This window comes from Sminthopsis crassicaudata, chromosome 5 (genome assembly GCF_048593235.1).
Source record: "Sminthopsis crassicaudata isolate SCR6 chromosome 5, ASM4859323v1, whole genome shotgun sequence".
Lineage (NCBI taxonomy): Eukaryota > Metazoa > Chordata > Mammalia > Dasyuromorphia > Dasyuridae > Sminthopsis > Sminthopsis crassicaudata.
The window spans coordinates 94,798,369-94,823,917 of record NC_133621.1 but is presented as its reverse complement, the minus strand read 5'-3'; the positions used below and the strand labels follow the sequence as shown (position 1 = coordinate 94,823,917).

At 30.9% G+C, this 25,549-nt stretch overlaps 1 protein-coding gene across 1 annotated transcript in view; it reads left to right on the top strand.

The window, feature by feature from the left end:
• CNTNAP2 (contactin associated protein 2) overlaps positions 1 to 25,549 on the top strand; it is a 2,674,182-nt gene that overhangs the window by 789,575 nt on the left and 1,859,058 nt on the right. The window contains exon 3 of the mRNA XM_074267631.1: positions 9,369 to 9,562. Coding sequence (XP_074123732.1) covers positions 9,369 to 9,562 — 194 coding nt within the window. The remainder of the gene's footprint in view (positions 1 to 9,368; positions 9,563 to 25,549) is intronic.

Genomic DNA, 25,549 nt, shown 5'->3' with positions numbered 1-25,549 from the left:
ATTTAATAATCTAAGTGAAATAGAGGAATATGTACAAAAATATAGATTGTCTAGGTTAACAAAAAAGGAAATAAATTATGTACATAGTCCCATTTTGGAAAAAATAAATAGAACGAGCTATTTATCAACTCCCTAAGAAAAAGTCTCCAGAGCCAGATGGATTTACATGTGAATTCTACCAAATATTTAAAGAAAAATTAATTCCAATACTATATAAATTATTGGGAAAAAAATTGGGAAAGAAGGAGTCCTACCAAATTTATTTTATGACCCAGATATGGTGATGATAGCTAAACCAGACAGGGGGAAAATAGATATAGAAAGTCATAGACCAATTTCCCTAATGAGAATTGATGTAAAAAATCTTAAATAACATATTAGCAACAAGATTACATAAAGTCATCCCTAGTGTAATTCACTGTGACCAAGTTGGATTTATACCAGGAATGTAGGACTGGTGTAATATTAGGAAAACTATAGCAACTATATCAATAACCAAATTAGCAAAAATCATATGATTATCTCAATAGATGTAGGAAAAACATTTGATAAAATCGAACACCTATTCCTATTAAAAACCATAGAGAGTATAAGATTAAATGGAGTTTTCCTTAAAATGATCAGTAGCATCTATTTAAAATCATCAGCAAGCATCATATGTAATGTAACTAGAACTATTCCCAATAAGATAAGGAGTGAAACAGAATAATAACTGTTATTATTCAATATTGTTTTAGAAATGTTAGCTTTGGCAATAAGAGAAGAAAAAGATATTAAAGGAATTAGAGTAGATCAGGAGGTAACCAAATTATCACTCTTTGAAGATGATATAAAGGTATATTTATAGAACCCTAGAGAATAAACAAACAAACAAAAAAAAAACTACTAGAAACAACTTACAACTTTAGCAAAGTTGCAGGATACAAAATAAATCTACACAAATCATCTTCATTTTTGTATATTACCAACAAAGTCCAGCATCAAGAGAAACAAAAATAAATCCCATTCAAAATAACTGTCAATAGTACAAATATTTGAGAATCTATCTGCCATGGGAAAGTCAAGAACTATATGAAGACATCTACAAAACACTTTCCACACAAATAAAATCATATCTAATCTGTTGAAAAAATATCTTGGATAAGTCAACTGAATATAATAAAAATGACAATATTACATAAATTAATCTGCTTACTTAGTGCTATACCAATCAAACTCCCAAAAAATTATTTTACATATTTGAAAAAAAATAGTTAACAAAGTTCATCTGGAAGAACAAAAAGTCAAGAATTTCAAGGGATTTAATTTTTTAAAATGCTAATGAAGGTTACTTACCTTCATTAGCATGTGCATTTAGCATCTCAGTTAATTTTCTCTTTCTAGTTCTTTTGGACTTCTTAGGTCTTTCTCTGTTCTTTAGCGATTGGAAGATGAAGACACTTTATTCTCTGAAAATGAAGGATTTGCTCCTGAGCTTCAGTCTCACTCTGCAGATGTGTTCTTTCACTCTGCCCTAAAGTTTCAGTAAATTTGAGCCTTTGAAAGACATTTACTTAACCTTGTCCATTTTTTCTTGTCATCATATTTTTCTTGAAATTTGCTACTTATTAGCATTGATTCCATTATCTTTGATAGTCTACTTAATCTAGGCTCAATTGTTTTTTCTTTAATATTCAACCACCTTGACTAGAGTCTTTTAAAAAAAATTATCTTTAAGGCTTTTATGGTAGCATTTTCCCCCTCAAATAGTGAGATTCCCCTGATTTTCATATTTTAAGCCACTGCTCCCTTTTGACTTATCTATTGTTACATATTCTTGTATTAGCATTTTGTTTTTCAATATTTAGAATGAATAAATAGTTGGGCCTCCCAGGTAGCTTATGTTCCTTCAGATAATTCCAGTAACGCCAAGATATAGTCTTCAAAAACCTTATTATTGATTTTATAATACTTTAAACTGCAAATAAAAAGAAAATATTCATTCCTTCAAAATTGAAGAGGCTATAGGATAGTGTTAAATGAGAGGCAAATTTGGAATTGATATGAATTATAACTTTCAATCTTTTTACTACCCATTTAATATTGAGCTAGATTTCAAACCTCTTTGAGCCTAAGTTTTATCTGTAAAATGTGGGGGTTTAACAAAATTGTATCCAAGATCCTGTATAGCATTAAATCTGTGAGATTAGGATATCTGGAAATTACTAAAAAGTACTCAGAACATATATATTTCTCAGATTTCTATTTCTAGATGAAAGAATAATTTTCTTCTTTTTGGAAATTGAGAGCTAATATTTTTAGTGGTGTACCCTATGTTGATTATTAGATAAGTTCTGCCTAATATGATCCAGCACTTGTGGTCTATGTTAGCTAACATTTTTTTTTTTTTAATACAATACTTCTTCTTCCCTTTTTTTTTTAAAAGAACTTTTCCACTCTATATTTTGTGATGAAAGAAGTATCCTAAATCCTTAAATCAATAGAGGTTACACATTTCACAAACTAAATGAGCAAAGTAATCAACTTGCCCAAATTACATTACTTGATAGATCAAAGAGTAACAGGAAACTTTTAATTGATTTTTCCAGCAAGTTCCTGTTGAAGACCTGACATATGTCCTCCCTTTGGGGCTAATCTCCATTCCTTCCATGTAGCATAATCTAAGGAAGAAGTTTAACAGTACCCTATATGTGATCATTTGAGTTTTATATTTTCAAATCCCTCAAAACTAGCAAAATATGTGATTCCATCTATGTAGCAAATGAAATACTTTTTGAAAGTAATAAATAGGTAATAATTTCTTGAGTAATTTAAATACAATATACATTATATAGTATGTAAAAAAATTCTCTTGAAAAAAATGCATTAAAAAAGCAAAAAAAGAGGTTATAAAGTGCTTTTGATGGTAAAGATTTTGTGTCCTCAATGAAAAAATAATTAAAACAGCATCCTTGATCTGCTTCAGTGCAAAACTCGAATATGTGTGGGCTAACGTGATAGGAGAGGAAACACACACATATACACGTTCACATATAATATATATATATATATATATATATATATATATATATATATATATATATATATATATATATATACATGCGTATCTGTATGTTTATGTATGTGAGTATATATGTGTATATGTGTATATAATTTTACTTAATGCTTGTAATAACTCTTTCAGATAATTACTGCAGATATTCTCATTTTGTAAATAATTTCCTCGTGGCTACATGGTTAGTGGGTGTTTCAGATGGAATTTGAACTTAGATTTTCCTTACAAGGAAGCACTTACATAGGCAAGTGCTCTATGAACCATATTAGACATTAAGTTGAATAATCTGCCAGGTTATCTGATTTCCCATCTCCTATTCCATAAACTAATTTTTACTTTGGTATTATACAGGAAAATTCTATATAGAAAATTCTGTACTAAAGTCAGATTTTAGAAGACAGAAGCAATTATAAATGGAGTTATATGTAAACAAAAGATAAATGAAAATAAATAACATAGAGATGTCATAATAATGTCAGGAAGGCCACAATCCCAGATAAGCTGAAGTCTGGAAAAAGTGCAAGTGATAGTGGCTTTTAAATTATATTCCAAATATTCAATTAATGAATGAACAAGCATTTAATTGCCTGTTGCTGTATACAAAGTACTTTGTTGTTTGTGGGGATATAATGACAAAATAGAAGTTATTCCTTTCTTCAAGGAGATTTTGTTTTCCTTTGTTTTTGTTTATTTTTAGGGCAGATATGTTTTCTTGTGAATACAGTTTGATGTAACACATATATTTTAAATCTATGGCAGCAAGAAAACAATATTCCTCAACTTTTAATTTTGCTCCTGCTTTCTACACCAAGGCTATGATTTTCTAACCAAGAAGACTAGAACCAATATATTTAAAAGATGATTCTAGGCAAAAATAATTGAAATGATAGCAATAGAATAACTAATTCTTACACATCCAGGTGTTCAAGATTTCTAATGAGGTTGCTGAGGCACAATTGACAATCCTTGAGAAAATTCAGAAACTCTGTATTGTATTAGAAAAATGAGGAAAAATTGATATTATCTTTAAAAAAGGAGAAAAAGATTGGGTCCTGGAAGTTTCATCTTGATGTTAATTTCTGGGGAAATAGTAGGACAGATTTTTATGTGATTTATGTGTACTGAGGGAATTGTTGATCATCAGGAGTTAGAATGGGTTAACTAAAAATAAGTCCCACCAAATTTACTTCGAATCCTTAGAACATAATGCCTCCAGAAAAGCCAATCTATATTGAGGCAATTTGCACAGCAGTCAATCCACAAGCAAGTATTATGTGCCAGGCACTGTATTAAGCACTGAAGATAAAAAGACAGATACACAAACACAACTAAATACAAACACATTTCCTAAATCTCATATTCATAACAGAAGCAGAGGAGTTATCAGACAAGTAAGAAGAAAATCTGGAAGTTTCAGAAGTCTTCATTGATGTGTTTGCTCTTCCTAGTCAGAGGACACCATTATTTCAAAGCAAAAGTATTTTATGAAAAAGCATAGGAAGAAAAATTAAATAATAAAACACTTTTCCTTTTAAACTGATGCAAATCTTCCAACAAAATACACTATCAGTGCAAAGAGTCAACATATCTTGGAAAACACATGTAGAAGGAAACTATTATAGGAGATAAATTGTATTATATTACATATGTAAGAAACACATATAGCTAGGATATTCTTATGAAAAGGCAAATATAATGTATTACAGGAAATAAAACCCAGCTTCTGAATTTCCCTGTGTTCATTTGGATTTCATAAAGTACTCCATGGATGAAATATGGATGAAATAAGTATATACTTAAGGGGAGCTATGTGGCACAATGGATACAGTGCCAGATCTGAAATCAAGACTCATCTACCAAGTTCTTTTTTAAAAAATATTTTTTATTAAAGCTTTTTATTTACAAAACATATGCATGGGTAAATTTTTCAATATTGGCCCTTGCAAAACTTTCTGTTCCAAGTGTTTCTGTCCTTCCAACCCTCCCTGCCTGAGATGGCAGGTAGTCAAATACGTGTTAAATATATTAAAATAGATGTTAATTCCAATATATGTATACATATTTATGTATACAGTTATCTTGCTGCACAAGAAAAATCAATCTAGAAAGAAAAAAAAAACCTGAGAAGGAAAACAAAAATGCAAGCAAACATCAATAGAAAGCATGAAAGTGCTATGTTGCTGGCCACACTCAGTTCCCATAGTCCTCTCCCTGTGTGAATATGGCTTTCTTCATCACTGAACAATTAACAATTAGAACTGGTTTGAATCAAGTCATTGTTGAAGAGAGCCATGTCCATCAGAGTTGATCATTGTATAGTTTTGTTGTTGCTTTGTATAATGGATCTCCTGGTTTTGCTCATTTCACAAAACATTATCTCTCCAGGCTTCTCTGAAATTATCCTGTTGGTTGTATCTTACAGAACAATAATATTTTATAACATTCATATACCACAATTTATTCAGACATTCTCCAATGATAGGCATCTACTAAGTTTCCAGTTTCTTGCCACTACAAAAAGGACTGCCACAAACATTTTTGCACATATGGGTCCAGTTCCCTCCTTTAAGATCTATAAGCCTAGTAGAAACACTGCTGGGTCAAAGGGTATGCACAGGTTGATAACTTTTTGAGCATAGTTTAAAATTATTCTTCAGAATGGTTGGATCTGTTCACAATTCCACCAACAATGTATCAGTGTCCCAGTTTCCCACATCCCCTCCAACATTCATCATTATATTTTTCTGTTATCCTAGCCAATATGAGAGATATGTAGTGGTATCTCAAAGTTGTCTTAATTTGCATCTCTCTGATCAATAGGGATTTGGAATACCTTTTCATATGACTAGAAATAGTTTTAATTTCTTCATCTGAAAATTGTCTGTTCTTATCCTTTGACTATTTATCAATTGGAGAATACCTTGAATTCTTATAAATTTGAGTTAGTTCTGTATATATTTTAGAAATGAGGACTTTATCAAAAACTGTGAATGTAAAAATGTTTTCCCAGTTTGTTGCTTCCCTTCTAATCTTGTCCACATTAGTTTTGTTTATCTACCTGAGTTCTAATTTGGCCTTAGATTGTCTTGTTCTGGTTTTTGTTTGTTTTTCATCCTAGCACATAATATAGTGCCTGCACCATGGAAGGTATTTAATAAATATTTTTTAGCTTACTGACTGATTGATTGTTAATATTGTAAAGACAGGGTGTACATTCATTGCATCTCAAAGGTTTTAGAGCAAGTTTTAACTATCAAACTTAAAACTGCAACTAGACTTTTGGAATACACTTTACATAGTTCTTAAGTTTAAAAAAAAAAGAGTAAATAATAATGGTAAGCTTTGTGCTGGCCAGATAAGATGCAGAATTTGCTGTTTAGGTCTTTAAAATTTTAATAGTATTTTCTTTTTTCCAATTACATGTAAACATAGTTTTCAATGTTTTTTTGTAAGATTTTTAGTTCCAAAATGGTTTTTCTCCCTGCTTCTTTTATTTCCTCCCTCCCCAATACAACAAGCAATCTGATATAGATCATACATGCACAAACATTTAAAAAAATATTTTTTTCACATGAGTTATGTTGGGAGAAAAAAATCAGGAGGAAAGGGAAAAGCTATGAGATAGAAAACAAAACACAACAAAATAGTGTGGTTTGATCTATATTCAGTCTCCATAGTTTTTTTCTCTGGATGCAGATGGCATTTCCCATTCAGTGTTTATTAGAATTAACTTTGATCATTATTGAGAAGAGTTAAATCTTTCATAGTTGACCATCACACAATCTTTCTGATATTATGTGTTTTCCTTTTTACTCAGCATCAGATCATATAAGTGTTTCTAAGCTTTTCTGAAATCAGCTTGTTCCTGTTCATTAATTCCTACAGATTATAATATTCCACTACATTCATATAACATGTATTCAGCCAATTCCACTACATTCATATGAATGTATTCATTCAATTTCCAAATCCTTGTCATCACAAAAAGAGATCCTAAAAACATATTTGTATACATGGATCCTTTTCTTTATTTTATTATCTCTTTGGGATACAGACCCAGTAGTGATACTGCTGGATCAAAGGGCATGCTCAGTTTTATAGTCCTTTGGACATAGTTCCAAATTGCTTTCCAAAATGGCTGGGTCAGTTCATAACTCCACCAACAGTGCATCAGTGTCCACATTTCCTACATTTCCTTCAATATCTATCATCTTTTCCTGTAATTTTTGGCAATCTGCTAGGTGTAAAGGTGGGTACCTGAGAGTCATATTATGACAGGTAAAAAGCCAAACTGTTTGGAGGGATTCAGTTAGAATGGTGAAGATACTTATATGGTTTATCTTGAGAGAACATATTTTTGACTCAGGAGGAGGAATAAATTAAAAATACAACTCTCTATCTTATAAAGAAACAGATTTCCCTTTCCCTGGAGGTACTCAAGAAGAAGCAAGATTTACTTATTGGATAAGTAATTGGAAAACATTTCTAAGTTATAGGACATTAAACTCAATATTTAGGGTGTTTTACAGTTCTAAGGCTCCAGTTTCATGAGAAATTTATCATGTAACAACAACTATCTATTAAATCAGGGCCATATGAAAACAGAGTACAACAAATGCAAGTACCCAATTATACAGATTTAGAAGACTAAAACAAAATGGGGATGAATAAGGAACAACAAGAAAGAGGTTTCATGTGATTGCACAAACCAGGTTCCTAGAATTCTTTGGAAGTATTTAATAGAGGCAATAAATTATTTCAGACATTTATCATAGTTAAGAGACTATTATGGCAATAGATGAAGGGAGAAAAAAAAGAAAATCCCAATCCTAGGAATAGTTGAAAAGGATTGAATTTGAAAGTGAGTACTATGATAAGGGAGAAAATGGGTCACTTAATCTATGCAAATTTGGAGATTTCATTGTTTTTTTTATCATGTGAAGGGAGATTAATGGCATTAATGGAATCTATAAGTACTTCAGGGCTGGAAATTAGATTCATCTCAAAGGGAAAAAGCAAGGAGTAATGCAAGTTAGTTAGCAATTAAATAAAGGGGAGGGGAATCCCAAAGAATGGAAAAGAATCAAAAGTTTCTTTGGTATTATAGATCAAATTATGTGGCTCCTTCTCACATTACCAAAAACACCCCCAAATCCCCCCAAAACAAAAAATCTTGAGACTTTCTGTCTCTCATACTATGTGTGTATATATAGACATAAATGTAGATATGTCTATAGATATTCACATATAAGTATAATGTGAATGCCATACATATATAATATTGTGATTCTAATTTATAGCAACTCTAATAATAAACAAAGAATTCTCTTAAAGATTGTACTTTAAAATGAGATATCTTTATGAGAACTATGTTGAATAACTTATTAAATTTTATTGAATATTTATTTTCTCCCATGAATAACTGAAATGATAATGCTCCATGATAGTACCTTTTTATCACTGACATAATTTACTCAATATTTTTTAGTAGTCTGAAAGAAAACTAACTGCTGTTTTATTCTTAAATTGTTCCTAGATATAATAAAACCACCTTTATTCTTATATCATTATTATGTTATTTTAAGAATAGCTCAACATTATTGAATTCCAGAAAGAATATCACACGAAATATTGGTATCAGATTAATTCATAGTTCTATATTAAGTGACACAATCCTTGTATGAAATATCAGTTATTTTTATTCCTTGACAACTCATATGTAGTGAGCAACAGAAGTAACAATTCTTCAAAACTTATAATTCTTTTACATCTTACCATCAGTAATATTGTTTGCAATTTTATTTTTGTTAAAAAATCCAAAGAAGAAAGAGAAGTTCTGTAACTATGGTTATAGTTATACTTAATAGCATACAGTTATACACTTAATTGGAATCTATAATTTTAAATGTGAAACTCCACTTAAAAGCAAAAGGATTTTTTTAGATTACTATGTATTTTTACAATGTAAATTATTATAATAAAAGAATTCATGGCAATTTAGTCAATCCTCAGTCAATTAGAACTTGACATATAGTACTAAGCTCTAATTAAAGAATTAGGAAGACATTTGCTAATTAGAAAAGAAGCCCATTACAATGGATAATTATATCATAAAAAAGGTTAAAGTAACAGTGTAATCCACTGGAAAAATATTATTTGTATTCCCAAAAGCATATATAAATGGGCATTTTATATTATATGTTGTGAATTTAACATTGTTAAAGCCAATTAAAAGATTTAAGAATGATATCCTCAAATTAAAAGGCCTGATGTTCAAAGATTCCACTGTTTCTATATATCTCTCTCCTAACAGGAGCTGGAGGATGGTCTCCCTCAGACAGTGATCATTACCAATGGCTACAGGTTGATTTTGGCAATAGGAAGCAGATCAGTGCCATTGCAACCCAAGGTAGATATAGCAGCTCTGATTGGGTGACCCAGTACCGAATGCTCTACAGTGATACAGGAAGGAACTGGAAACCATATCATCAAGATGGGAATATCTGGGTGAGTCATTGTTATAAAGACAAAATTTAAAATTTGTAAATTAAGAAACTAAATTCTAAAGATAATTATCTATCTGAAAGCATGATCATTCATTAAAAATTATCTATGAGATGAAATCCATCATAAGTTATTGTATTTTTGGACTGAACTTATAATCATTATTTAATGCATATATTTGTTGAGTAATGGCTTAATAACACAGTATCCTCAAACTAGTGTTGAGATACTTGGAGGATAAGGGGTCCTTATTCAACTATTGTAAAAATGGTTTAGATTTTTGGAGTACAAAATAAATGGGACTCAGCCCATTTATCAACTACATGATTCATATCGATATTTTCTTAGAAGCCTTTATTTCTGATATCATATTTGCCAGCTATGTGACTTGGAGCTTGATTTCTTATTAGAGATTCTTTTACTGTAAAGTGTTACACATGAGGTTACAGTGTTAAGCAATGAAGTATAATAAGGTTCAGTATAAAGAGGATTGGGCTCTTGTCTGGGGTTAGCCCCTTAATCAGCAAGTTGTGAGATTTAGATCTTAGTACCTTTTTAGAGCATATGAACTTGATATGATAATATTTTGATTATATTATCATGAAGCTTATCTGGCCAAGCCACTTGGGAAATGCTCTATTACAAACCATCATTAAGTCAAAGTCATTTCTGGAAACAAGAATAGTAATTCTTTCTTGTTTTTGCAGAGTAATCATCTTCTTAAACTTATATGATGCAGGACATCTCAAACAGATACAATTTTAGAAGACAGTAGGTAAAAGCAAACCAATAAAACAATACATTTATGTGAAGGTTAACACAAATTGCTGTGGGGGAAAAAAAAAAAAGCAGGCAAATAGTAAATACTTAGATGATGAACCCAAATAGGACAGCGACCACAAATATATGACTTTTTACAAATAACATGTAACCTAGGGCTAATCATCTTTTCTAACTCAAAGGAAAATTTTCTTCCAAGTACATATATTCATACACAGTTTTGGTGTAATCATTCATTTCCAAAGCTTCAATTCCAAACTCTATCTAGTTAATTATTCAGACTATGTCTCTATTCCTGATCACTCTTCTGAGCTTTATAGTTAAGAACTCCAGTTGTTTTCAGGACATTTTCACCTTTGTACTTAATGGACCAGAAGATGACATTAGAAACACCTGGGTTCAAATTCTGCCTCCTAAATTCACTAGCTGGTTGGCACATCACTGACAAATAAGTCTCACCTGTAAAATGTGCTAACTAAATCTCAGGACTTTGGTGAGAGTCAGATAATAATAAAGAGTTAAAGTGAATTACAAAATATAAAGCTCTAATGAGCTTCTAATTATCAGTAATGTTAGCATTAAATCTATTTCTATAAACTTAACATGCCTAAAACTAGCTTGTTATATCCCTCTCAAAATTTTTTCCTTCTCCTGATTTCACTACTTGTCTGTGAAACCAATACTCTCTTAGTCTCTTTGAGTTTTCTCTTCTATATGTCTCTAGCAAAACCTTTATCCAATTCTGACATTTCCAACTGTATAACATTTTCCCTCTTTATTACCACAAGACTCTTATGAACTGCATGGACTCTTATAATACCCTGAAACTATTTTCCTGCCTTCAGTCTATTTTCCTGTTTATTGTTTATATCACTTTAAAAATTGCGAAGAAGGGGGTTATCTTTTCTCCTTTCTGAAAAAAAATTTTCCGTATGTACTTGGAAAGCAAAATTCAGCTTTACATTCAAATACTACCACAATCTCTGATCCTGTTCAAGACATAGCTCAAGCACCATCTTCAAAGAGAAGCCTTTCCATTACCTGTTCTTTCTAATTACCTTCTATCTAATGAAATCTTAATAAATACAACTTTTTAAAGTAAATTTATTTTGTTTTTACATTCTATATATTGTTCATGTCTTTATATTACTACATGTAGTCTTCTCCAAGAGAAAATAAGCTCCTTCAGAGAAGAAACTTTCAGTTTTTAAATATTTGGATCCACAGTGCATAGCAAAGTATCTAGTACTATATTGACAAATTGATATTATTAGCCTAAAGAATTTTTTCTATGTTTCACATTTTTAAAGCAAACTAGAATATACTCTGTTGCCCATGAGTACCCTATTCATTCTTACCTCTCACTTTATTTATATCATTCTTGATGCCTGCAATTTGTCTCTCACTTCTTTTGATGAAATCCCACCCATTCTACCTCTAAAATAATTCAGCAGTATTGTTTCAAGTAACATAGGTCTTTTAAAACATTTAAATAGAAATGAATCAGAAACATAATTATTATGTTGCCTTTAAAATACACATGAAGCTTGAAATTAAAGGAAACAACTCCTAATGAAAATGTTTTAATCTTTGCTAATCCAAAAATAATTTAGTGCATTCAAAACTCCCAAATGTGGTGAGCTCATTGATCCCTAAAAATCTCAAGCATTACTTACTGCTAAATTCTGAATGTATGCTTTCTAATTTTAAAAGCACTTCATAAAAAATAATAAATTAAGAATGAAACAATTTTTCTTTATAGAGAAAGTATATACCAAGAAGGAAAACTTGATTCCTCACTCAAACAGAATGGGATAATGGCAGTGTTTGAAAATATATTGACTTGTGATGTCAATAATAGGAATCTCAGGTCTTAGTTAAGATTCTCAGTTTTTAAAATTATATGACCTTGAGTAAGTTCTAAATTAAAGATACACTTTGATCAACATTAAGATTAGTAGTTTGATTAAGAATTTAATATTTACAGTATTTCAATATGGGGAAATTATTATCCAGCTAAGGTTGAATATATTTTTGATAGTAAAAATATTTTATACATACAGAGACTTATACATTTTACTGATTCTTAATTTCCTTAATTTTTCATTCTCTTACCTTACATTTTATGAAGTATATCAGATTAGAAATAAAAGATATATATTTTTTCTTATATGTAATGGGCAGGGGGTAATTGACAATGCATTGTCACATGAAAACATTATATTCTCCCTGGTGAATTTCAAAAATATATGTTAAGATGCTTCTGAATTGATATGTCTTGGTCTATGTTTTGAAGAAGTTGTCAGCCTTTTGCTTCCCATTGGATAATATATTTCCAGAAGAACAAATCCATAGTTCATTGATTAATTCATTCATCAAACATTAAATGTTCATTCAGCTCAAAGTAATGCTTTAGGTGATAAGGATATAAAAGTGAAAAGACATAGGTATAGATCTCTTTTTTCTCTCCCTGTGTATGTTTATACATATTAGCATATGCATGAATACATATACATATATGCATATGCGCATATATGTATATACATGCATTTTTATAATAATTGCACTCAGAGTTGATTGTCTAAAAGAAATAAGCCTGTAATTTCATAGACTTGTCACTTAAAAAGATTATAAAACTAGTTTGATATACTATATTAACAAAGGATTAAGCCCGCATCATCTGAATGATTAAATGTTATGATTTCAAAAAGTATCAAATTTCACGTGTTAAAAAAAAACAAAACGATAAGTTACTCCCAAATTAAACTCTTAGAAGTAGTTCAGATATTTCACACTCAAAACTTTGCATAGCTGAAACTACTTGAATATTTAAAACTCCTTTTACTTCTATAACTATGGTTGGAAACAGAAATAGCTAAACTGTACCATTCATCTTCTCTAGATATTCTTCTCAGTTGCAGAAATCAAATAAATGAAGATGGGCCAAACAGTCCCAAGAGATTATCCAAGTTATAGTTTCAGTATCCTAAATGTGAAATTCTTTGAGTAAATCGATTCATTAACAGTAAACCTAAGTATTTTATTCTGACTTTTTCAAAAAGAGGAAATATTCTAGGTAAGTATTTCATCATTTAGAATCCATTACAAACCACATTTCAAGATTGCATTTTTCTTAACTATTACTTTTACCTTAACTGAAGAAATTCAATTGAATTTTGATCATAGATATTTGGAATGAACATATGACATTAGAGGATTAATATAACATTCTCATAATGTAACTTTATTGTGTACTGGCAGAAAATAATACAATTACCTCTGGTTGGAGAATTATTTTCCAGATTTTCAACTAAATCACTAGTGAAAAAAAAAAAACACAAACAAACAAACAAACAAAACCCTAGCAAACCATTTTCCAACATTACAATTGTGTAGCAATATTCTGTTGGAGGTTAGACTTTTAAACTCTCATTATTCTAAACAACAAAATAGAGAAAAATATTCAGTGAACATGATGATGATGATAATGATATATTTAGTTAACAATTGTGATTCATTGAAGTTTAACTCTTTCATTGTTATTTTAAGAAAATGGACATCATACATAAAGTTTTGACATTTTTCAACAAATTTGAACTCAATATCTTGGCTACCTCTCTTCTCGTTAGCAAATTAACTTGTAGACCCTCTGACTTTTAAAATATTGAAGAATGGACAGAAAAACAACTACCTTCAGATGTTTCTTCTCTCTAGAACCCAGTTCTTCAAAAAACAATCATAGAATACTTGCTGTCCATAAAAGAATTGGAGTTTAGTAGTTATCTTCAGTAAGTATAGTCTAAAGGATACTTCTTTTTAGTGTAACTCTGTTGTTTACACTTTTTGGTTTTAAGTATTTCTTCTTAACTTCAGCTTACACCTGCCTGATTAACACCCAGTTTATTATTTTTTAAAGTTTCTATAAGTAACTGAAGGCAGATATATATGAGATATGTCAAAGCAGTAGAGAAATAGTGACCAAATGTCAGACACACTTTTGAAGAATGTTTTTGTTTCCCCAGATATAAAAATACAATGAATGCATGTGGCACTTAGGGAAGTGGGCCAGAGCTGTTCAGGACCCAGCTTAGTCACAAGTAGCATAGTAACATGTTAACCAAAAATATTTACTTACAATAAAAGTGACAGTATACTAAATAATTCAAATTGCTTAATCTTTGCAATTATTTCCAATAGATTCGCTGAATAAATGAAAAGCCTCTGTCACTGAGTAATTATTGATTGCAAAGCCTTGATTTCACTTTTCAGGAAGACCAATTCTCTTAAATAAAATATATTGGTTTATCATTTTTTGAAATAAAGGTATATATCCATTTCTGATGATTCCTTTTAAATTTATTATCTTACATAACTATTTCTATTTCACTATGGATTCTAACATACTTATTCTCACTAATCCCAATTTTTCCCATCCTATTTTGTACAAATAGACATTGATCTTTGGAAGATTTTGACTAAATGTGAGAGAGAAATAGTTTTTTAAAAGCCTACACATGTTTCATTAATAATTATTATGTGTAATTAATAATCATTATATGTATTCAATAATTTTCATATTGGGTTTCAAATATATGTTCTATAACTACCTTCTAGGAAATGGGGGAGGGAGAGGTCATTGCTAAATCATATAAAGGAAAAGCTATTTTCAAGGTGAATTCTAAATAAGCTTCCTATTTCTGTGAAATAGATTTTCTGTTTCTGCCCCTCTTGAGCTGTGTGATACTTTAAAAAGTCTCATGAATTTTAATAAGTTGAGTGGACATTCTATATTATTTTCTGTATATTCTAATACCTAGACTAGTGAATTTTGATCACCATTCCTAAATGCACATCTGTATTTAGAGATTCTCATTTTAAGAGGTCATAATTTTTCTCTACTTGTCAGTCTGTTGAGTTACTCAATATTCTGTATACACATGGCCATTCAAACACAGTATGATTATGTGTTTAATATTTTCTCCTTTCCCCAAAAAATGGTTGATAAAAGAGGATGCTATTAATCATCTTGACTATTATGTAGACATGCACTATTGGGGTAAAGCTAAATAATGACCTTTTGTGATTGAATTTTTTTCCAGAATGTGAAGTAGCACTATACTAATCTTTATCTCCTCAAGTGCCTTTTTTTCTTTAGGAATATACAAGGGTCTCTGTAACTGTTTTAATTTGTAAAATTGTGCATTAACTTGAAGATATCTTTAAATTTTTATCTTCTCTTGTAAGCATAATTGTGACATTTTTCATCAGTCTCATATGAGGTTGCTCTTTATTTTGACTGGGTAAGTAAGTGTGACTATGGATTAGATGAGATTGTTTAAAGTTGAATCCAACTATATAAATTAAATTGACAGATGAAAGAAGACATCAGTTTTTGTAAAGGTATTCTTGCTTTTAAAGGTATTCTTGGATTTAAGATTGAGCATGTATATGATGCAGTGAATAGAATTTTTGATTTAGATTCAGGATAATTTAAGTTTGAATTCTGCCTTAGAAAATAAGCATCTCTATTATCCTAGACAAGTCACTTAATCTCCCTTGGATTCAGTTTTCTCATCTGTAAAATGAAAACATTTGAGCTAATGATTTCTAAGTTTTGTTCAAGCTTTAATATATTATCCTCTGATTTGTTTGAACTGATATTTGTATTTTGAAAAGATTTCAAGAAAAATCATTCACTAATGAATTTTAACATAGTAGCATAACTTTAGATAGCTTGTATATTTAAGATGACTATAGTAGCTATAAGCCACCTTTTTTTTTTTTCCTTTGGATTTAAATGCATTAGCATAAAGAAGTTAATTTTGAAGACTGCTAAATATCTTGCTGAAGTTGTCTGTACTTTGGTCTGCCATTGGAAATTCAAAATATCCAAGAAATTCATTTGAAATAATAATTATAGATAGATTATTATAACTGTTCTCATTAGTTTGCAATATCTGTGTTATATGTCCAAGTATAATTTAGTGTATTAATTTTTATTTAGGTAATCTGAATCATGGTTACTTCAAAGGCTTTACTGGGTTCTGTACCTTATCCTAAATACTAGAACAAGCCAAATGTCATAGCTGGAATGTCTATGTACACTTTATGCAAGAGTATGCTGTAATCAGTTTGAATACAGTGCCAAAAATCTGGTTACTAAATTTTCAGTATGAACATTTATATCTCAAAAATCAGAAAACAATAAAATCCAGGGCTTGATTGGTTCATTTTTGACTGTCTATACATGAGAAACTGATGAAGAAAATATTTATAATGGTTAGCTTAAAAGTTTGGCACATTTTTTGAAAGCCAGTTGGTTCATTTGCCAAACATACCTCACTTTAGGGAAAAAATATTTGGAGCAGTGAATCTAGGTTTCATATCTGGTTTAATAATTTGCACAATTATTGGGTTTTCAGAATAACAGTTTAAATAAATCACTTTTAAACGATTTTATTTTTCTACAATTTCCTAGGCAAAGTGAGAAAATTTTAAAGATTTTCAAAATGCTTAAGCAAATAATTTAGTTTTTCACTGACCCCAAATGCTTAAGCAAATAATTTAGTCTTTCAGTGACCCCAAGTAACTCTCTAAAAAATTACAATACAATACAATACAATTATAATATAATACAATACAAAAAATTGCAAATGCTTTGCTGATTTTCTTTACTAGAGGGAGTTTTCCACACAGATGAAACCATAGATGGAAAGCAAAAACAATAATAATTATAAATAATTTTCATTATTTATTATGCTGAGAAACTCTCCCATTTCACTCACCACATAATCAAAACAAGAACAACAGAAATTACTTATAGGTATGTATAGGTTATTAGAACCTTATAGATTTATTAGAAAATGTTTTAGAAAAGACTATATGTATATGTATTTTAAAATAGATTGTTTTCAAGTGAGTGGTTAGAATATTTTGATCATGAATACATAAAGGGAAAAACAAAATCATCCTTGACTTTGAAGAATTCATATTTTTCAGAGATTTGGGTGAGCATAACATATACACATTTAATGACATAAGGTAAATTGTGGAGGCAAAGAACACTACCAGCCACTTAAGTATAAAGATGGTTTCACTTGGTAGATGGCATCTGAGTAGAATTTTGCAAAAATAAAAACAAAAAACAAAAAACATTGTCTTTGAAGGGGGAAAGATAACAGTGAGAAGGTAAGAAAGTTAACTTAGGTACAGATATAAGGATAGTGGAATGCTTAATTCAGATTAATTTGATTAGAATTTAAAAAGATGAATTGTATAAAATAGAATTGGAATGGTAGAAGGAGTTTGGATCATGGAGGATTTACAAATCTACCTGGACACTTTGTGTTTTGTCAGAATATTTAAAAAGAACCTACTATGTGCTGAATGCTTCATAAATACCATCTCAAAGGGTAATTGGAAGCTTTTGGAAGTTTTAAAGCAACCTACTGACTTATAATAATGATATTTTAAGATGCTTCCCCCTATTTTGTATGGTTTGGAGAGATGAGATACTGGTAACATGTACGCAAATTTTGACAATGATGCATTATTAATAGCACTCTATTTGAACCATTCAAATAATAATTGAGAATGGCCTGTCCAAAAGCAGTATTATGGATTTAGAACTGAGGAGACTTGCCTACTGATTAGTTATAAGAAGTGAGAATAAGTGAAGAATCAAGGTGAATCTGAAATTATAAAACTAATGTCTACAAGGATGGAGGAGAAGGAAGAAAAAAAGAACAGAGAGGAGAAGAAATAAACAGTGATGTTTAAAAGAAAGATTTAAGGAGACATATATTAAGTTTGTAGAATTAGGCATGGTGGAATTCATGATATTAGATGAGGTTGCCCAAAAGAAGGAAAAATTTTGAAGATTCAAAAGTAGTAATAGAGAACTATGAGGAGAAATGGAAGGGTCTAAAGTCAGAGAAGCTACAGAGATTATGTAGGAACAGAGATTATGCAGCAGAAAAGGATTGTCAACAGTAAGTCATTAAATTTTTATTAAGGGACTGCTAGATACAGTATACTGTGCTAAGAATATAAAGAAAGATAAAAGTCAGATGTTATTATCAAGGAAAAAATAAACAGCTATATATAAATTAATGCAGGATAAATAGGAAATGATCAGCAGAGGGCAGGCACAAAAATTAAAGTAGGTCAGGAAAGTTTTCCTGCAGAATAAGGGTGAGGAACATCTAGTCTACAGCCCAAATAAGGCCAGTGAAATCATCTGCTAAGACAGTTAAAAGTTAGGTATAACAAGCTCCTGCTGCTTGAGTTCTATAAGTTAATAATTTTGTATGGTCCATGAATGATAATATAAATATTCAAATAGCCCTTGGCAGAAAAACAACAGGTTGCCCCACCCCTTCTTTAGAAAGTAAGATTTTAGATGGAACTTGTAAGATGGAACAGGTGAAAGAAGAGAGAAGGTATTCCATACACAATGGACAGATAAATATTTAAAATATTCAGAATCTAGAGATGGAGTTTCTTGTTTGAGGAAAAGTAGAGAAGTTAGTGTCACTGTACTTCAGAGTAAATATTAGGGTATAAGATATAAAAAGAAAGGAAAAATATGTGTGTATGAAGGAAGGATTTCATCAATTACAAAGATAACAAATAGGTTGCAGATGGTCAGAAATGCATGGGATTTACCAGTTAACAAATCTTTGGTGACTTTAGAGAAAATAATTTCTGGGAAATGGTGGGATTGAGAAACCAGATTGAAAAGGCCTTCAAAGGCAGTAGTAAGCAGAGTGAGGAAAACTACTTATTTTCAGATATTTGATAATGATAAAGAAAGATATAAGATAATTGTTTGGGATACTGGTAAAGGTAAGTGGAAATTTATTTTATTTTGTTTTTTAAATGGGAAAGATCCCTTTGTATTTTACTCTGAACAATGTTAGAGGTAGCTTAGATGGCTCATGAAATAGAGCACTGCACTTGAAGTCTTGAAGACTTTAATTCAAATGTGACTCCAGACACTTTAGCTGTGACCCAGAACAAGTCAATTAATTTCTGTTTCCATCAATTTCTTCAAATGTAAATTGGAGATTCAGAGTTAGTAGGAGGATCAACTAAGAGAATATATATATATATATGTATATATATATATATATATATACATATATATATATATATGTATATATATATATAAATTGCTTAGTGCATAGCATAAAATAGATGATAGAGAGATGTTTATATTCTTTTCTTCTTTCCCCGCAACTCTGACTTCATCTCTAAATTTTTTATTGCTCTTTATTTTTGTATTCTTTTTGTTTGTGCAGTGTTTAAAATGTTCAAGAAGCATAATTTCTGGATAATTAGTCATTTTATTAATAATGCTAGCATGTTAATAAAAGAAGTTATAGGTGCACTTAAATATACAATGCTCAAGATTTACATGTCCTTGGAAAAATGGGTTTTCCAGAAGTTGTTTATCAACTCTGACTGAGTCACTTGGAATAAATGAGAAAGAATGAATATTACAGTGAGGATCTGGGCTTATTATAATGGACTTTGATTATGTCATTTACTTATAAATTACCCAGCCTTGGAAAATCCACTCAAAGAATTTATCCCTATCCATATCTCAGTAGGATATGGTGAAATTAAATTATTTATAAATTTGTAACAGATCTGACAAAAATTGAGGACAGTTAATTCAGGCTCATCTGTAATGTCCTCCAAAAACTGGACATTCAAATGAGGACTATATAAAAAGGGAGAACTCTCTAAATCATTGTTTTTTAATAATAATTTCTCTTTGAGATATAAGATGAGATAAAGATATTGATAGAGAATGGGATAGATTATAAAGGTACAGTGTCAGATAAAACTTCAGTGTTGTAAGAAGCTGGGCATTGCTAAAGCAACATAATTTTTCAGTACAGTATTGTATCAAGGAGACTAAGGTTATATAGCACTTGTTTCATTTAATGATCAATTAGAACCAAGAGAACACTGTATGCAACAACAAAATTATGGGAAGATCAATTCTGACAGAGCTCTTTTCAACAATGAGGTGATTCAACCCAATTCCAATGGACTTATGATGGAGAGAAGCATCTATATCCAGAGAGAGGACTATTCGGATAGAATGTGGATTACAACATAGTATTTTCACCTTTCGTTGTTGTTTTCTTGCTTGTTTGTTTTCTTTCTCATTTTTTTTCTTTTTTGATCTGATTTTTCTTGTGCAGCATGATAAATGTGTAAAACACACACACACACATATGGATTGTACATGTTTAGCATATATGAGATCTCTCCCAATAAGATTCATAAGGAAATATGTGAAAAACAATTGTATATGTATAACCAAGAAAAATGTTGATTTTTATGCATAACGGGAAAATAAAATTTTGGGGAAAAACATGTAGGGGAAGAGAGTTAACATATTCTTAACTTCAAAGTGCTAACATTCTGATAGTTATACAGATGCCTAAAAAAACACACTGAGCCTCTAACCTAGTAGATATTTCCCAAACTGTAGAGTAGAGTATTCCCACTGCCATCTGTGCATATACTTTTGCTAATGGATTAGAGCAAGTCTATGTTGATTTTGAGAATAAGAATCAGAATACCAAAATGTCTTGGCAAATATTTTTTTTTGGTAACTAATCTACTTTTATTCTAATCTCTAATGCAATTATCATCCCTGATACACTTCCAATAAGAGTGAAAACAACTAGTTTCATTATTAATTCTTCCCAGTGTCTTTTGGAAATAAGTTTGGAATTGTTTTCCCACATTTTAGATGAAAAAAGAATTGTGTCCAGTGTAGATTACAAATTCCCATTCTACTATTATACAGAAGCTTGGTGAAACCTCAATTTTGTATTCTGTACACTCAATGACTATCCAGGTTCTGTATTTTTCAACTTTGTTACAGTATACAGTATTGGAAATAGAGCTGTTTATGATATCCTCAAGGTTCTGGGAAAGATTTTAAATCTATTGCAAAGTTATCCACAATGTTTGCATCCAATCTGACAAAAATAAATATTTGATAATAGATCCAAATAAAACGAAGGAGAAAAAAAGTCCCTTTTTCTTTTTGGTATTCTATCATGCTTACTTAAAAATCCTTAAATTTATTTCAGATACAAATACATATCTTACCAATAGATTTACACAAGACTTTTATTATCAAAAAAGGTCAGCATTTCATAGAAACTCTTCAATCTGACATTTTTGCCCTTTGAAGGTTAATGGCTATTGATATAGTAATATAGCTTGGCAGTGAGTAAAAGAAATCACACCAAAAATACCAAATTTTTATTTGAAAGCCAAATGGGCAAACACAATCATTTCAAATATTTCATTAATGAACATTAGGATTCCTAATAGTCTCACTTTTAATTATTTACAATAGTGATCAATTTTAATAACAAATGTGAAATAAAGGCTTTATTTTGCATTTAGATAATGAAATCATTTATCTTTAATGAATAATAAAAATATTTTTTGAAGGGAAATAATTTGAATAGCTTAGAAAAACAGGATCATAGATTGAGATTTGGAAAGGATTTAAGAAGCTATCCAGTACTATGCTTTCATTTTACATAAGAAGAACCTAAGACTTATAGAGTTGGAGTTATATCAATAATATTATATGGTTAATAAAGAAAAAGGCAAGGATTTGAATGCAGTGCTCCTGACTGGTAATCCAGGATTCTCCATATTTTCCTTAAATTCTTTCCTTCAACTAGATTCTTCCCTTCTCTTTAATTTATGATATTTTAAAACAGTGAGTACTTTGACTAGCTTATAAATCTGTGCCAATATAGTAATTCATAGCATTTATTAAGCTACTGAACTTCCTCTTCACTTTTCTCCCCTAAGATTTAAGAGCAAGAATTTTTGAGACTATATTAAACTGAAATGATTTTATGGTGGAAAATATGTTCTGTCTTAAAAAAAAACCTGAAGAAGTAAGATATTCCATATAAAGAAAAGAAAATTAAATAAGTTCAGGAAAACAGATATCAGTCAGTTGAGTTGACTAATAGTAGACTAATAGCAAGGATCCAGTGGAGCAAGTTGAAAAATAAAAATTAAAACAACCAGGGATCCAACGGAACAGTGCATGTAAGAGAAAAATGACTCTTTTGGATATTGTAGGCATCAGATTTTCTGGAATCGGTTGGATCACATTCAATATTGATTAAGAGTACCTCATACTCTGAGCATACATTCCATAGAGTCCTGCTCTAATATCTCATCATGGTGTTAAGATGACTCTATAGTCTCAAACTCTATGCCAGTAGAATATAAACTCTAGCAGGTTTTATCAGACTGAAAATACTTTATGGATAGCCTATTGGCAAATTGCCTCCCTGTCATTAAAGGAGAAAACAAACCATTTTAAGATGGCTATTACAAAGTTGTGTGTAGAAATTGTGTAATCATGGATTTAAAGATTTATGAAAAAGAATTCACATCTATAGTTTACTAAAACATCTCAGGAAAGTGGTGGAAAGACAAGAGGAAAATACTCTAGCTCTGTTCTCTGTAGTAAATAATTTTTATACTTATAGGCTGTTAGATTAGTTAAATGTCTTTCATATTTCTTTTTTTTCTATACCTACTAAAGGCTAGAGAAAGGCAGCTAGGTAGGTAGGCAGGAAGATCTACTTAAATTTTACCTTTAGATTACAGAAAATTGTGAGACTCTGGACAAATCATTTAACCTTGATCAGTCTTAGTTTCTGTAAAATGGGAGGTAATAAAATCATCTACTTCCCAAGATCCCTGTGAGAATTAGATGATATAGCATTTGTAAAGTCATTGCCATATTTCCTAGTGCCTGACAAGTGTTTAATGGATATTGCCTACATCTTACATTCCTTCCGTCTTTCCCATGAGGCAAATAAAGTAACTGAGCCATTTATCCATTTATACAACAGTATAAGTGGAAAAGCTTGTATTTAACCAATGTCTTTTGATTCCAACTTCATGTTTTTTCTACAAATCAGCAACTAAGACCCTCAGTCCTGGCTCAGTAGAGGAACAAATCACTTCTGTAGCTTCCAGTTCCAGCTCAGAAGACAAATTCTGGGAAACCAGTTTGTTTCCTGAACAGTATACATCCTGTAAACACAAGCATCCTTGTTCCTAAAGCCTAGGCTCAGAGTTGCATTGGAAACTTGGGACAGCTCCCCCTTTATCCCAGGAGCATAGTTTAACTGAAAGTATAAAAAAGAGGAAATTTCATAAGAAAAGGAGAAAATGAGCAAGAAATATAAGGATCTTGACCATATAAAGCTACTATGGTGACAAGGCAGACCAAAACACAAACTCAGATGAGGACAAAATGTGCACAGAAGAAATCTCAAAGAATGATTTTGTCTCAAGACAAAAGAATCTTCTTGAAAGTGCTCAGACTTTAAAAGGCAAATAAGAGAGGTAAAAGACAAAAATGAACAGGGAAATGAGAGCTATGCATGAGAGAGTCAACAACTTGGAAAAGGAAGGGGAAACCGTGTTTGAAGAAAACATCATTTTCAAAAGTAGAATTAACCAAATGGAAAAATAGATTGAAAAGCTAATGTAGAACACCATACATTAACAACTAGAATGATGCAAATGGAAGCTAATGACTCTATGAGACAGCAAAAATCAATCCAACAAATTAAAAAGAATGAAAAAAATGAGAAATAGCTCATTGGAAAAACATCTGACCTATAAAGTCAATCCAGAAGAGACAGTTTTAAAATTATTGGCTTACTTGAAGGCCATGACCAAAAAAAAGGAGCCTAGATAACATTCTTCAAGAGATCATTAAGGAAAACTCCCCCAATGTTCATATTCAATTTGGATAGAATAAAATCTTCCCTTTAAATATAAGAATAGGGGGTGGAGCCAAGATGGTGGAGAGGACACATGGGTCTTTCTGAGCTCCTTTTTATCCTCAAACTATTTTTACAAAACTTAGCCTTAGAATTGGTGCTTGACTGCCAAAAAACATGAATATTGGGAGTACAACACATTACCAACAGAAGATAATCTCAAAATTTGCCAGAAAAGGCCTGGTTTTGCTCATGGGTGGGGATGGAACAGGGCTAGGCTAGGTGCAGACTCAGGCAGATGGGCAGTGAGAGCATGGAGAACAGCTCATGCTGAGCAGACCAGAAGAGGGGCAGGGTGTGGTCTGAGCATTAAGAAAATCTGTGGGGAGAACTCTACCACAGTGTCAACTACTCTGACTCTGCCCTGGCAGCAAGCCAATAGATCAGCAGAGAAGCTTTAAACGAGGAAGGAAAGACTGTGATCCCAAAAGGGTAGAGTCTCTTGGGACCTGGTCACACCGACCCAGCACCCAGAGTAACTCATCACAATCTCAGAGGCTAGCCTCTGATCAGTGCAGAAGCTGTCTTCCACTACCACTTCACTGCTACTCCCTGTTGTCAGTAGAGGCAGCATGGAAATACCTCACTACCCCATAGTGTTGTATGTATATGTGTGTGTGTGTGTGTGTGTAAAAATGAGTAAAAAGGCAAGGCAGGCCCTAATTATAGTTACCTTCTATACTGAAAGTGAGCAGACTTCAAACCCTGAGGAGACTAAAAACAGATTGTCTTTAGATCCAAAGGTGGTTATGATCTGATCCCCACCACACAAGGCTGTCATAGAAGAAATTAAAGGCTCTTAAAAGAGAGCTAGAAGAAAAATCGGGCAAGGAAAGGGAAGCTTTGTAAGAGAGTCTAGATAAGGCATGTAACACATTAAATAATAGAATGGAAAAAGAAAAAAAAAACAGAATTAGTGAATAGGAAAAAGAAAATAACTCCTTAAAAAATAAAATTTGTGAAATGGGAAAAAAAATCCATAGAACAAAACAACTCATTTAAAAACTCAATTGGACAATTACAAAGAGAAATTTTTAAAAGTAATTGAAGAAAATAATTAAAAATTATAATTGAACAGGTGGAAATGAATGACTCAAGAAGACACTAAGAAATAGTCAAGCAAAAGCAAAAAAATAAATAAATAAATAAATAAAATGAAAATGAAAAAAAATAGAAAAAATGTTAAATACCTACTTGGGAAAACAACAGACCTGGGAAATAGATCTAGGAGAGTAATCTGAGAATTATTAGACTCCCTGAAAATTATGATGAAAAAAAGATCCTAGACACTATTTTTCAGGAAATCATAAAAGAGAACTATCCAGATGTTATAGAAACAAAA